This window comes from Dendronephthya gigantea, unplaced genomic scaffold, assembly GCF_004324835.1.
Source record: "Dendronephthya gigantea isolate DGI-Jeju-01 unplaced genomic scaffold, DenGig_1.0 000009F, whole genome shotgun sequence".
NCBI classification, from domain to species: Eukaryota; Metazoa; Cnidaria; class Anthozoa; order Malacalcyonacea; family Nephtheidae; genus Dendronephthya; species Dendronephthya gigantea.
Genome location: NW_021163019.1, coordinates 824,750 through 839,526, shown reverse-complemented (window position 1 = coordinate 839,526; position 14,777 = coordinate 824,750). Strand labels below are relative to the sequence as shown.

Below are 14,777 nucleotides of genomic sequence, written 5' to 3'. Positions count from 1 at the left end.
GAAGTAACTGGAACAAAATAAATCATCACAGCTAGAAAGATCTTACTTAAATTAGTGCAATTGCAAAGTTTGGCTGCGAAATTTTGTAACATACGGAAAATATAGCCACGCGAAGTTGGCAAATTTTGTATACTTTGTATTACGTGCGGAAATGTGTAACTGATTATTACACACTTTTAGTTACACAATTCGCAGCCAAACTTGGCAGTTTTACTAATTTTAGTAAGCTCTTTGAGAAAATGTCCTTTTCGTCGCCGAGGTAAGAAATTAGTCTAAAGCGCAAGTCGTCCATTGACAACAACAAGGGAGGGAGGGATCTGTCTTAATAGGATATATTATGCAATATTTTCAAAAGTTCTTTGTTTCTCTTTTTTGTCATTGCTATCCCCGTATGAGGGCAGTCGAATGCAAACAAGTTGTGGAAACCTTGTTCTCTTTACCTATAACAACGCCCCCTCAATTTATTCTAAAATATGCACTGCAAAAACTCTGCAAGAATTGATGTTTATGAAGTTTCGATCCGAAAATCTAATCACTGGTTCACATCCAAATTACAAGAAGACTGGATCTGGAAGAAAAGTTTTCTTGGCTGTCATTTCTTTAAATTATTAACCATTATCAGAGATATGAAATAGGAAATCATAATATTAATCTGACATTGCAGAGAGCAAACGGAATTTGAGTCACTATCTTTGGCTTTTAGACACTGGTGTTAGAACACACTAGCTGTATATATTTTAACCGTATACCCATGAAAAAGCTTCAGAGATTTCGAATTGATTCAGATTGCCAAGCCCTTAAGCGAAATGCTGCACCTTTCTGGAGTAAATATTATATCGTGCAACTTCAAGATTGATCTAGACCCTATACAAACAGAAGCTATCCCATAGCTATATCTAAGCTATTTTCTGAAAAATGGAATCATTATACCAAATCATATTGTTCCAGTTTCTTTAGATTTAGTGAACTCTCAAACTCACAAACTCCACGCACATAGATTTTTTATAAATACAGGTTTTACGCAGTTCTATTCTATTGTAGTAAACTACCGCACTAAATGCTAATCCTTTATTCTAAGATGTCACTGGATATAACCGGAAATTTTGGCGCTGACCCAAGAGTCTTCTGCCGCGCACGTCTAATAGAATCTGCGACAGCATTCATTCAGGTCAGTGGATAACCGTCATCACCTTTTAAATTATCTCTATGCTAGAACTAATATTAATCGTACTATCATAGCATATATTTATATATATAGAATAACTTATTACATAAATAGATTCGTTATATAGTATTTGGCATCTAAGTTTACTTTATTTCTTTGCGGGTTTTCCTGCCCGATTCTTAGCGCCCGTCTTCAATCCCGCCCGCGCGATATACTCTGTAATACTTTACATCGCTTTATAAGCACAAATGCACATTCTTCGTTTCCTTGCAAGTCTGACAATTCACCTTACAGCACCATTCAAATCTACATTTGCACGGCTTTTCGACAGCCTTCCACTCGCTCCGATAACCCCGTCCACAACATAGCAAATCACAACCATTAGTGCCCAATGAGGTGCGGTTACACTCCCGTCCCACAGTGCCTAGCGAGCCAACTTTTGAGTTCTTGCTGCAAAAGTCCGGTGACTCCTCGTAGTATATTAGATCGGCCCTCGTCGGCGCTTTGTGGTCTTCGTTGACTGGGGTGAATGTTATCTTGCGTCCCGGGCTATTCTGCTCCAGTTCCACCTGCGATGCGCCGTCGAATTTTCGCTTCAAAACTCTTCCGATGACTTTGAAGTCCGGGATTTTATTCCAGCATGTTTTGACCGTGCAGGCTTGGGAAAGACCATGGCATTTACACTGGCGAAGCATGTTGTTTTTCACAGCCTAAAGGGAATCGCAAAAAGCGGTTACATTTTTAGTGCTCTTTGCATAAATCTGTTAATAAACTACACTTTGATTGTTAAATTGTGGTTTAACCTAAAATACATGGCCCTAATTGGCCAAACCTTTTACAAATTGCACCTGAGGTGAACTACCTTTTTTTACAAGCGACTGCTAAGGCCTGGCAGTTGCTTCAAGGAGTTCTATTGTGATCATTGTGATTCCAATGATGCTCACTCACTTATTTTCGTTCTGACCTGCGCAATAGCCTTTACGGCTCCGAGTTGAGTAAATCTTCTCAAAGATTGGTTAATATTTTTAATTCCGGCTCGTTTTGAATACCCGAAATACCACTGCACCCGTGACTGGATATCTAAGGTCATTTATGCATGCAGCGCAGAAGGGAGAATAAAATGAAGCAATCAGGTTTTTAGGATAACCGTTTCCAAATGAGAATATACCATGCCTTGTAAGTGTCTGTTCTGAAGTCTTGGTCGCCAAAATAATCAGCTACCTATTGGTCGATATTTTAAATTGTAATCGACAATTTACGCAAAACATGGGAAATTTTGGTATACGCTTTTGTAAACATCGTAGTCAAAAAGCAATAAAAAAGGACGAAGGCGGTCAGGCAATCGTCCAAGTTCTTTTAGAGTTCACCGTTGCTTTTTCAGTCAAAATGAAAACAAACTATATTGACGCACAAGAAATATTTCACGTAAATACTTTTATTGATAACGAAACCTGGTATATTATTTTGATTTAACTTAACTGATTGAATCTTTCTGGCTAGGTATACATCTATACATCTATTGAGGCGCGTAAACAATGCTAACATCCGCGCATGTCAACGTAATTAAGTCTGCAAAGCAGTCCAGTAAACAAAGCTTGGGTCCAGGCGAAAGGCGAACTGGATAGTGCATCTGATATGCGTAAATGAGCGAGCCCACGATCAGAACAGAAATCTCTTTGTAAGACCGTTAGATGACGTATGACTGAATTCATGAAACCATTCCTTCTTAAATGTCACTTCTGAAATTTTGGTGGTCAATAATCAGCGACTTATATAGGTCGATCTTTTCTAAATGATTCGAATTTACGCAAAACCACTTTAATCAGGCCGCGGCAAACGTAGAGATAAAGCAAGCAGCGTTTTCTTGTTGGAAACGTCGCTTGCATCAAGGTCCTCAATGCTGTTAAATACGTTAAACTCGTTTTTACAATTGTCATGTTAAGTCTACGTAGGAAAGTGTATTCGCTTCATAACCCTATTCGAAATTGGCTCATTGATGTGATCAGACACGCTATCCAAGTATCCAGTTGCCCGTTGTTAAAATTTATAGAAAGGAAGAGCCCTAACAATCAGTGCTCTATTTAAACGCTATAATACAATTAAGATACATAGAATAACTTATAATTACAAATTGGCTATTTAACCTAAAGCATCTAAATATTAACGATTGCTCTAAATTACAGCGGGGTCCATCATGCCCCCCGGATTCTCACATCCGTCCTTGTTGTGCCCACGTGATATATTTTACTGTCCACGTGTCTATGCTACAAGCACAGATAAACACTCTTAATTTCCTTGCATGATTCGCATTTCACCTTCCAGGATTTAATAAAATATTTACAATTGCACGGCTTGAGGAGTGTCTTCCACTCGCTGCGATATCCCCGACCGCAGCAAAGCAAGTCGCAACCGTCTGTGCCCTGTGAAGTGCGATTGCACTCCCGTCCCACAGTTCCCAGCGAGCCAACTTTCGAATTCTTGGAACAAAAGTTGGGCGAATCTTCGTAGTAGACAAGGTCACTCTTTGTGGGCGATGCGTGTTCCTTGTTCACAGGCGTGAATGTAATCTTTTTCCCAGAACTGTTTTGCTTTAACTCGACTCGCGTTGCACCGTCAAACTTTCTCTTTAAGATCCTCCCCACAGTTTCAAAGTCCGGAATGGTTTTTCGACATGTTTTAACTGTACACGTTTGGGAAATACCGTGACAGGTGCAACGACGAACCATGTTGTTTTTTACGGCCTATGAAAGTAATTGAAATTTCACATCAGATCATGACATTGTACCGCGATTAACCAAGTCTTTAGCAACAGCATTTTCACGATTTCTTCTTCGTCTAACGTGACAAAGAACCTTAACGGTTAGAAGAATCTTTCGCTTTTATTATTTAAAAAGCTGGTGAAATTGACGAATAACTCAGGATTATATGTCCAGTATTTGTTTCCTCACCGTTGCTACCCTGTTGCTAAGGAGTTGATTAAGGGAAGCATTTTCACGCTCGCCCAAAGACTGAATTGTTTCATAGTGTTATGATTATATTAGTGCTAAATTAGTATTCATAAGTACGTATACCCACTCCCTTAGGTCATGGCTACTTTAGATTAACCGTGAAACGCGTAGCCTAAAAGCTCGACCATTTCGTACTTTAGCAGCGCTCGAGGACTATTTTATGGCTCGAACACAGCAAAAAGTAAAAAAAGCGGAAACATAAGTGTTTGATTATGATAAAAATCTATGTACAAAATTTTATAGGACCTAATTTATTTTATTTATTATCTCTATTTTTGACCAGCCGCAATTATTGATGTCGGTTCTAACAATCACACAACTTTTCAACTGTTTCCTGTAACTGTATGGGAGGGGTAGCCTCTTCAGTCCCGAATATGTTCACTAAGATCGAATATGTTCAGTTATACTCCATTTCAAAATAATAGACTGCATTGAAACATAAAACATTGTGAAATTGATAGCTGCAGTTTGACTATAGACTGCCAAGACCGGGGGGGCGTAGGAAAGGGGTGCGAGGGGGGAAGAAGACTCCCACTTTTTTCTCGCACAGAAAGATTATCGGATAAAATTCATGATAACCACCCCCGTCCACTTTTAAACAGGCTCCGCGATCCTTGTTCACAAAGTGAGTTGAGCAGATCTAATTACACAGTAAAAATAACTCATAATACTGACCTTTTAATAGACAAAAACCTGAGAGACAAATTATATAAAATAAAAAAATCGACGACTTTAATTTTCATTCTTATCTCGCCATCCGCTTGTTTTCGGCTGATTTTATTTGATTTGGCTAATATTCTGTTGCGTGTAATGGCGCTGTGCCGGACTCGTATATCATTGGTCCCGTATATCATTGCAGCCGACTGCATGCTTCATGTATTTAACTAGTGAAATATTATTTCTTTGAAATTATTTCCTTTCCTTCAAATCAAGGCTTGATTGCATGGGTGTTGCTTGCTGCGCTTTTAATATCATTTCAGATAAACATTAATACTTGGATCATGAAAAGTATAGTTTTATAGTTAGTTGAACTTGCGCCAGTTGTATAAAGGGCTAGTTAGGCTATCTTTTAACTGTAGTTAAGGGAAGAATTGGCCAATCAGAGTTGTGTATTTCTGACTTAACTAGGATTTAACTATGCAACGTGTTGTTAAATAGTTTTATAAAACTGGTCACTGATGTTTTGGCCACGTATATCCTTATCGGGTTCAGCAGATCCTATATATTTTCGAGTAAATGCCATCTTTATAAAAGGTGTTTTTATTTCAGTGTAAAGATTTGAAGAAGAAATGTTTTAAGCAATTAAATATTGATATTGTAGAACAAAAATCTTCGAGAAAACGTTTTCGAAAGACCTTTGACGCACCTACATAGAAATCTCGCCGAGTGTGGTAATTCACACGTCCGAAGTGCCGCGAGATTTTCATGCAGTGTATAATAGAACGAGCCGAATTTTCATTTGTCGTATGCGTTTGAAATGATTAGCACTAACCAACGCTGGAACGTTCCGTCTTTAATTTTAGGACATGCTAATAGCCGGCTTAGAGCTTCCACTGTTTATGGAATGTGCAGTGTCAATAAAATGTTCGTGTTGTTCGACTCTTTCGACCTAATCCATTTTGGTAGGAATATGGTTTCATTGCGTGCTACTTTGCCAAAGGACGACCAAGAAATCGCATTTTACTTCAAAATTGGTGAGCAACGTTTTCAAGCACGAGTTTATTAGTGTGTTGGAAGTCTTGTTGGTCAGGCCAAGCGATTTAGGGTCATATTCGCGCGCATACAAAATACTCCTACAAGATGAAGTAACGAGTGTTGACTTGATTAAAGTATTTGTTGACGACCAAGAAGCCGAGGTGACAGGACACAAACGACTCCAGAAAATGTACGGCGCTTATACACGAATAAAAGCGAACAAGTTGTTCCCGATTGATAAAAAAGACTGAACGATGCTGTGCTGCACCCCACGAACACGATTGTCAACAGTGCTGTTAAAACTTGTTGAAGCCTAACAATTTGTTGCAACTTGTTTATACAACCGTGTTCGTGGGGTGCGATACAACATTGTCTAGGCCTGATTTAATCTGCTTGTTTGCTCCCCGAGTGTAATATCGTAACGTACATTATATAGTTGGATGTTATAGCACGTGTTTTCGGTTATGGAAAGTCATTGGATAACTACCCTGAATTGTTTGCGTGTAGACTCGAGACCTTTGCGATTTGAGATAAAATCGATGAATAGCGACACGCTCAAGTGGTTTATTAAATGAATGACAATCTTCTTGACAGTGCATGTCGGTCGCAAGATTTGTCTAAGGTGAAAATAGACTCGTAAATTCGAGAATCGATTCATTACACCATCATGAATAGCAGCTTCTTTCGGATACGTTTTATCAGACCCGGCTTTGACAGCCCAATCATATCAACAATCAATTAGCAAAAGATTATATCTCGAATGATAACTTAGCATATATCGTATTAGTTCGAAAAAGTTCATTCAGGTTTAAAGTGTTTAAGTTGCGAGCAAGCATGGACCCGCTTAACTTTGGTGTCTGAATTTGATCAGAACTGTTTTGTGACTTGTTTTTGAAACTTTGGTGTGTCGGCACCCGAAACTTGTGGTTAATTAACATGAAGATAAATAAATGAAAATACCACGGAACAGTTGTATTAAGTGAACACAATACGAAATTAAGATAACTTAATGGCTTTCCTGTATACGGAAAAATTAAACCGGAGTAATTCTAAGGAATTACCAGTTAAATTGATTAAATCTTGATGCAATATCTGACACTAATGCTCTCGTCAACCTTGTCGCATTGACGCAATATTTGAGCGGTTTTGACGTTGCAAATTCGCTCACGGCCACCCAGAACCACTGCTTTGTTGTAAACAGAGCACCGCATGCTTAAACAACGATCAATTTCAAGAGCCCGATTTCCTGTCGAACACGTTGCCCAATATATATACATATATTTTTTTCTATAAAGAGTCGGCCAGCCGATACCAAGTTAATTAAAAAGCTCCTGCGGTTATTTATAGTGGCAAAATCTATTTCGTTTGCATGAAAAAATATCTAGAACTCTTTTCACTGCAAAATGCTTCGGACGGGTTGGTTAGTATAACGTTATTAATGGTTAGTCCACGAATACACCTTGAACTATGTCAAGAGTTTTCATTTAGTAGCATATAATACTTGTGTGATTATAATTTCTCTGCCGATTAAACGCGGGATGGGAGACGATTTAAAGTGTTTCAACTTGACAACACAAGTTTTGCCCGGCCTGGGTGTGTCAGGGATGGCGGACAGGTGCATGAGCAGGGAGCGAAGGGCTCTAGGGGCGCCACTATCTTTCGCATTCAGCTACCAAAGACGGGCAACTACAATATGACTTGGCCAGTAATGCATTATATATGTCTCATTAAACGTTTCTACAAAACGTAGCCGAAAGGCCAAAGAACCGAGAAGGATTTGCTAAATGCATCATAAGTCACACCCTGCAACTCCTCCCCACCCTCGCCCCCTGCTCTTCATACCACTGCCGCGGACGTTTTGACACCCCACTTCCCTGCCCATTGACCTAGAAATTAATCCTTCGGTTTATCCTGTATACTGAGAAAAGTCTGCAAGACTAAACTGCAGGAATCACATCCATGACATGAAAATGATTGAAAATCTATTTCATACCGCTTTTCCAGCCTCGTTGTTGTGCATATTCACTCTGGCGCGAAAGTCTTTGTGGATTTCCGCCGAGTTGAGAAATCTTCTCGCGAATTTATCGGCGAAACGAATGTTGTCTCCACATCCTCCCCATTGCCATCCATCTTTGTCGACCACGCCCTCGTTCGATTTGTCGCATGTGCAGGACCTAAGCTGACGGTCTGCGCATGCCCGAGAGATGGAGTAACTGACCGCGGCCGCAGTTATCGCGTAGACGAATGCGGTCTCACGACATGCTATATGTTAAGAAAATAAATGAATTGTGGTTAAAATCGGTGTTTTAGCAATGAAAATTGGTAAAATCACCGGTAGACTAGGTTATGAATTATGAAATCAAGCAATTGTGATTTAACAGAAAGGACCACTGTCTATTTTTCACAGTTACAAGTGTAATTAACGCTGTGCTGTTTGCCTGATATGTTTGAAAATTCTCTAACTAAGTTAAGATTTACTCATGACGGAAACATTGACAGCCTTACATGTGCGTGAACTGCTAAAAATCTAAACCAGTTGGACACGCATGAATTTGAGGCAATTTTGATTACCCATTCGATGAATGGAAGTAAATATAAATACTTAAATCAACCAATGCTAAAAACACAAGGTAGCTACAACATACATGATCGTTTTTTTCGTGGTTTAAAGGGAAGCCACTTTGAACTGCATCATACAGCGATTTACTAAAACCGTCTGTCAAGAGAGTAAGCCTTGATACGAATTTAAGCGCTAAATGTTGACTGTTTGTAACCCGTTATGCTCTTTTTAATTATAAATTTGCGTCTAGAAAAATCTTGGGTCTTCTTACAAGCTTAATTTCTAAGTTAACGAGTAACGATAGGAAATCCACAACAGTACCTCGTTCCAGCTTGGGGTTTAATGTCTAATATTTTGGAAGAACATGCAACTTTTTTTCATTTAGCCGTACACCAACTATCGCTTTTACATAGCGTTTATATTTTCTTTGAAAACCTACCGAATTTGCCAAATTGAACAACATCATTTTGCATGATGTGGTCAGAATTTCACATTCCGCGTGCAAGTTCTGAAATTCTTAAAATTCCGTGTCTGGTCGGTACAAGGTGTTTTGATCTTAACACTGTTGGTGCCTACGCTGTTTAACGTTAAACTGTAACATTGCTTTGTTAAAATTTGGCAAGGGCACAGGCAACTTTGCCGCGCATATCACGGCCTTGAATAGCCTGCTCGTGCCGATTTCACTAACAGGAACTTAAAGCGCGGACGCGTTCAATTATAAAAGTGCTTGATTTGAAATACCAGGAAATCTATTCGAAAAGGATAGTTATCCGTGACACAGTATAATTTATCAAGTTGTCATTATGAGTTACAAAATATAATGTGAATCTAAATTATTTTAATATACTTTTCGGCACTTCGCTTGATGAAGATAACTATCAGTGGGTTTTTGCTGGATGGAGACCATTTTAGGAAATTTCGCACGATTCTCAAACTACTATTTGATATCTAAATGATTATATATGTCGCTCAGTAATATTTTCATTGCGTGAAAGATTAAATACATTTGAAACTGTTTTAGAAACGATTCGTATTCATCTTAGAATAATAAATTATGGTTGTTGATCATGGTGTGCTTCGAGTAGAGCCGCGGGAACAATATTTGTGATCGATAAAGTTTCGATTAAATACGATTTCATATAGGAGAAAAAGATTCAAATAACGCGTTTTCACAAGATATATCCTTTGTTAATTCGCTCAGTTTATCTGTTACAAAAGTGCTATGCTAAAAATGAAGCCTTTTAGCCACTTTCCGGGATATTTGGATCAGTTTGCGTTTGGTATTTCAAGGGAATATGTGTTCAAACATAAGCTTCACCTATAAATTCTTGTATGGATTAGTTATAGTACACACAAATCGCGCCAATGTATCAATTTGATCATGTACCTCGAAGTCCAAACTCTAGACCTCTACACACATAATTTCGCGTCCGCTGCTGCGGTTTCTACAAAAGTGCTTCACTTATATGAAGGCGACCCTCGGCTACTTTGCCGTCATTGTTTAAGAATTACTGCTTAACCGGGTTTTTGAAAAGCTAATAGCCCTGTATACGTCCTCTAATGGCGCTCAATTACAGAGCACTTTGGGGCCCGCAACGTTTAATTTGTTCATTTGCTGGGTGGTCGACTGTAAATGCAATTTTTTTATACGGCGTTAGGCCATCGCGAAACCCTCATTTCGAGCTCGTCTTTACTTCCATTTGAGTTATAAGAAATTAGATCCCGTCATTTTGAAATGTTTACAGCAAAAGATATAAAATAGCTACATGCGAGTAAAATTTTAGTGTATCCTAATCGAATTATTGCATGCATGATTCAGTTTGATTTTCCAAAGTCGGGAATATAGCCAAGTGAATACTTAAAATATAACACCACCACTTTAAATTGAATCAAAATTTCTAGTACTTGAATATTTTGGTAAAACACGAAACAAGGATATCTAACTTTGAATGAAGTTTAAGGCATCTGTTTTTGGCATTTCGAGTTTATTTAGTCATCATTGGGATGATTTCCGCGTAAATAAACCCAATCATTTCTGCTGTATGACGACTACGTGGACAGAAACGTTGAATAAAAGGCATCATTTTCTATGTTTTTTGACGTTGGATGACTGTCGTGAACATTCTGGTTTCTCTGTAACCGCGAAATATGTAGCATATAGCCTATATATGTGTATATATGTAAATGAATAGGATATTAAGATTTTATATCAACTTATAAGCGCAACATCAGCAGTGCCCGACCAGCGCACACATATTATTAGCCTTGTGTTCAACTTTGAATTTATAAGCGATTTAGGGTGTGAGTTGAAAAATGGCGTCTAATTTCTGGCGCATTCTGTCAATCCAAACTCCGAAAGTTTTGTATCAAATGACGGTAACTTTTGGTATAGTGCTTTCCAGAGACAAAATATTGTCTTTCTCGAAAGAATTCGAACTTTCAAAGCATTTGCCTATTCGTCGTTCTCGTACAATTTGTTTGCGAGCAGTCTTTTCAACAAATTAGGTTTTACTCCGCGGTATGAAAAGCCTCGCATCGACCCGAAATTATACGAATCATACTTTGATATGAATAAAAAATAACTTTAAGAGTAGCCATGCATTGTCCATAGCTCGTAGTCTTTTAGTTGAGTAAACTGTATTTGACCGCGAGCGAATATATTTCGCGAGTTTAGGGTTTGTCAGGCTTGATGTAAGGAAAGGATAACGAACTACATAGTTTATTAACTTATTTCAACATCATTTTATCGGTATGCGTGGGTAGACCGCTCAGACGGCTGAAACCAAAACTAAACATATACAATGTAAACGGTTACAATCAATTGTTTCGATAAACTGGAAAGTTCTGAACCAACTGTCTATACGATTCGATATTAGTCTGATGTTACAAAAAATCATTCGTCATATAGCTCAAGTGATAGCTCAAGTGAAACCTACATGCAAGATTCTGTATATCTGCAAGCGCCTTTTGAGCGATACGTTCTCCTAAAGCTATCTCACATCGCAAAGTCATCCGTCCATAATTTTACCAAAACACAGTTCGGCGACTTAAATCTGCTTTGTCACGAATTTTACGGATGCCGGTTTAGAAATTCGCAGCGCAAACATAGTGCATGGGTGTGTTTTGCGGCAAACCAATCTAAACAAGGAGATTCAGAAGCTATTACTGACGAAAGTCGAAGGAGTTTTACGAAGGCTTTTGTTGTTGTTTTTTAAATAATATTTGACCTGTGACAACAGCGCAGCGATTACACACAACACCACATACATGTCATGTTGCCTTGGTGTGTTTGCATGGGGCGTTATTGAATGTAACCAAACCATTTAATTAACATAAACATGCTTTGAAGTTATTCAAGTTTGTAAATATTGACCGTACATACATGCTTTCGGATTCCAGCATTTCGAGTTGTCTTATTTATCGGCGAAATAGAAGACTGAATCTAGATTTAGTTGGATAACCTTACAGCTATATATATAGTTTAATGTCAGTGAGCTTCGCAATGTTTAGAAGTCAAACTGTTCCCATATATTACTAGACGAAATTCCAGCTCAAAACCATATCATTCATCATAAAAAGATATACAATTAGTTTTACCATGGACTGTGTACAAGTTAGCGACACCTTTTCGCCATGATCCATGATGCTATAATCCGTTTATAAAATGAACCGCTTGTGTATACCTAACACGACGCTTTTTGGCTCATAGCCTGATTAGCCAATCAATTATAGATTTATACAGAGATTATATTTACACTTATAAACACTCAAAATCTAATACCCTCTTGACTGATTGATAAACACTTGATTTTGATAGGCACAATATTGCTCCTTCAGAAAAACGATATACAAACACAAATATTGCTGACAGCTAGGTTTCATGAAGTCGGGATTTTGGTCAAGCTGCTGCGGTCTCGAAGCGGAAAACGAACTATACTTAAATACTTTATGTTCAATCGACTGATAGATAAGCAATTTAACCTGATAGGTATACCATTTATAGTTTCTGTGGTGGCGATATACTAAAAGTAATCATTGGTGACTACTCAGCAAGGACTTGATCGCGCGGGTTAGATAAAGGTTGAATGAAAATAAGAATATTGCATATTTGTCACGGAGTGCAACAACTGGAAGCAAATATGAGCAAGATCCTAGCGCAGAGATATTTTTATAGTTTGTTAATCTATACTAATCTAAGTCCAGGCAAAATCTTCACTACTACACAAGCAACCTTCGGCCGCGCAACGCAAACCAGACCGACACCCATCAGGTTTAACATTTAGAAACTCAGAAAGGAAAGACGACAAGTTTTCTAAACATATCCAAGTCTATTACCTACCTCTCTGTAGAATCTGACCAAAAACGTTGTACGGATTGGTCGAAGAGCAATTCCATTTGCGATCCTTGAACTGTCGTTGGCATTCATTGATCGCCATTTGTGCCGCGCTTGCGATCGTCTCAACCAGATTAGGGGAACGTTGATTCCTGATGATTCTCTGTTGCGCCTCCGATAAAGCAGAGCTGATGATATTCACTGGGCCTTGAGGCCTGTCCTCTGTCGAGCTTGCAACGAAAGAAACTGCGACCCTGTTTGAAATACAAAGATTTTGATGAACAGTCCTTGCGACAACTTAACTGCGCGTACAACCACAGTGTTATATATGGTTATATAGGAAAGTGGATGGAACCCTTCTTATCCAGCTAAGCCAGAACTAAATCGTCCACTATCACAAGACCGCATCAAATGAAAAATGCGAAATGAAATTATTGAACATTTTGATCTTCTCTCTCTGGTATAACTGACCGCGTTCAAACCATCTGGAACACCTCGCGGGCTTTCACTGGATAAGGCGTAATCGTTATCTTCAACGGTTATCTTAACAAATCTCAAACATGCTGATTAAAAGAAAACACAACAATCCAAATATTTGATGTAGATTTAACTCACCACCATCCGCCGGCCGTTGCTTCGATCAAGATCGGCGTAGCAGCGAAAAGGAAGATCGTTAAAGCTTTTAGAAGTGCCGTCATATCGCCTTTTTAATTTTTCTTAAACCTTTGATCCGTCGAAAAGCGGCTCTCTCGCTCTGGTATTGTGTTAAAATTTCTCACCAAAGCAACTCGTTTGTTGTAAAAACCGAGGTCTTTCGGCACCTTCGAGATGTGGAAACGGCAGGGCAGATATTCAGTGCGAACTGTTTGCACACTCACCGATTCTCATTCTTTAATTGTGCCCATGCAGTGCGTAACGGGTAACGTCAAATAATTATAAATAAAACCTATGATTAGTTAATTGCATGTAATTGTTTAAAGACCCTTCGAACTCCGCGGGAACGGGAAGGGAAGATGGCTGCCGTAACCGATACAGCAAACATAAACACGCCCGAAAATTGGCTGTTGGCCGTTCGAGCGAGCGCTAGGATCATCGCGTTTTCGAAAACGTTTTAACACATCGCGCTGTCCATTCGCCAAGTTTGCCCTCTCCAAAAAGCGTGCTTCAAAGGCGATTGTTTCTCGCGATCGGCATGAAATGACAAGACAAAATTAAAGTGATTACACAGTGCGTGACTAATTAATTGTTTCCTTACTATACAACTTCTGTCCATTTTGCCGTGCGCGAAGGTAGTGCTCTAGTGATCGATTACGGCTCTAATTGGCATTAAAACTGGCCTATTTTCGTCACTTCACCACGAACAGGTTGTTTCAAACTGGGAAAATCGAGCGGGATCGTCATTTTCCGCCTGCTTTCCTCGTAAACAATGTGCCGAACTTATTGATGTAAAAAAATTGCCCAACTATGATCTACACGATAATTTACACCTTCGAAATAAGTTCAGACATGTGTGGTATAAACCGCTTTGAATAATAATAATACTATCGACTGTATATAACTATAGGATTCGATATATACAGCCTGGTTATATACACTAGTTTCTTTTAAGTCGTCAAAACGATAAAAATTCAAAGCTTCAAAAGGTGACTTCCAGACATGCACATATAAAAAGAATTACCAAGTTCGTAGTACGCTGTAACAAACGGATAACCGTTCCAATTAAGTAAATGCCCTTTCAATTTTTTGTTTAGCTTAAATCGGGCCGAAAAACGTGAGATAAAATCGCGCAGTTTCCCGTCCACATTTCCCGTGGACACCTGTTTCGGGCAATCTACCATCCGAAGGTGTTTAAAACGGTGTTGAAAGGCGATTAGGGCGCGAATTAACCAGGGGTAGATGGCGAAGAAATGCGAGTGAATTTAGCACGGACATTTGCTGACACAAACAGTCTGTCGCCATCTTCGGCCTTTTTGCACAATAAAGTCGGTGTACGATGCGCCTTTCCAAACCGTGAGT

At 38.9% G+C, this 14,777-nt stretch overlaps 1 protein-coding gene across 2 annotated transcripts; it reads right to left on the bottom strand.

Annotated features, from left to right (window-relative positions):
• Positions 1-832: 832 nt before the first annotated feature.
• Positions 833-13,979, bottom strand: LOC114517558 (protein Wnt-1-like). Of its 2 annotated transcripts, none has more exons than XM_028537330.1 (4): positions 13,377-13,979; positions 12,768-13,015; positions 7,862-8,130; positions 833-1,875 (listed from the first exon to the last, which is right to left on the bottom strand). In XM_028537330.1, exons 1-4 carry the CDS (start codon positions 13,457-13,459, stop codon positions 1,402-1,404), a joined length of 1,074 nt encoding a protein of 357 aa, XP_028393131.1. In that variant the 5' UTR covers positions 13,460-13,979; the 3' UTR covers positions 833-1,401. The 2 variants fall into 2 exon arrangements, with proteins under 2 accessions (XP_028393131.1, XP_028393130.1); XM_028537329.1 differs by lacking the exon at positions 833-1,875 and adding an exon at positions 2,155-3,906 and having other exon boundaries at positions 13,377-13,977.
• Positions 13,980-14,777: the final 798 nt, after the last annotated feature.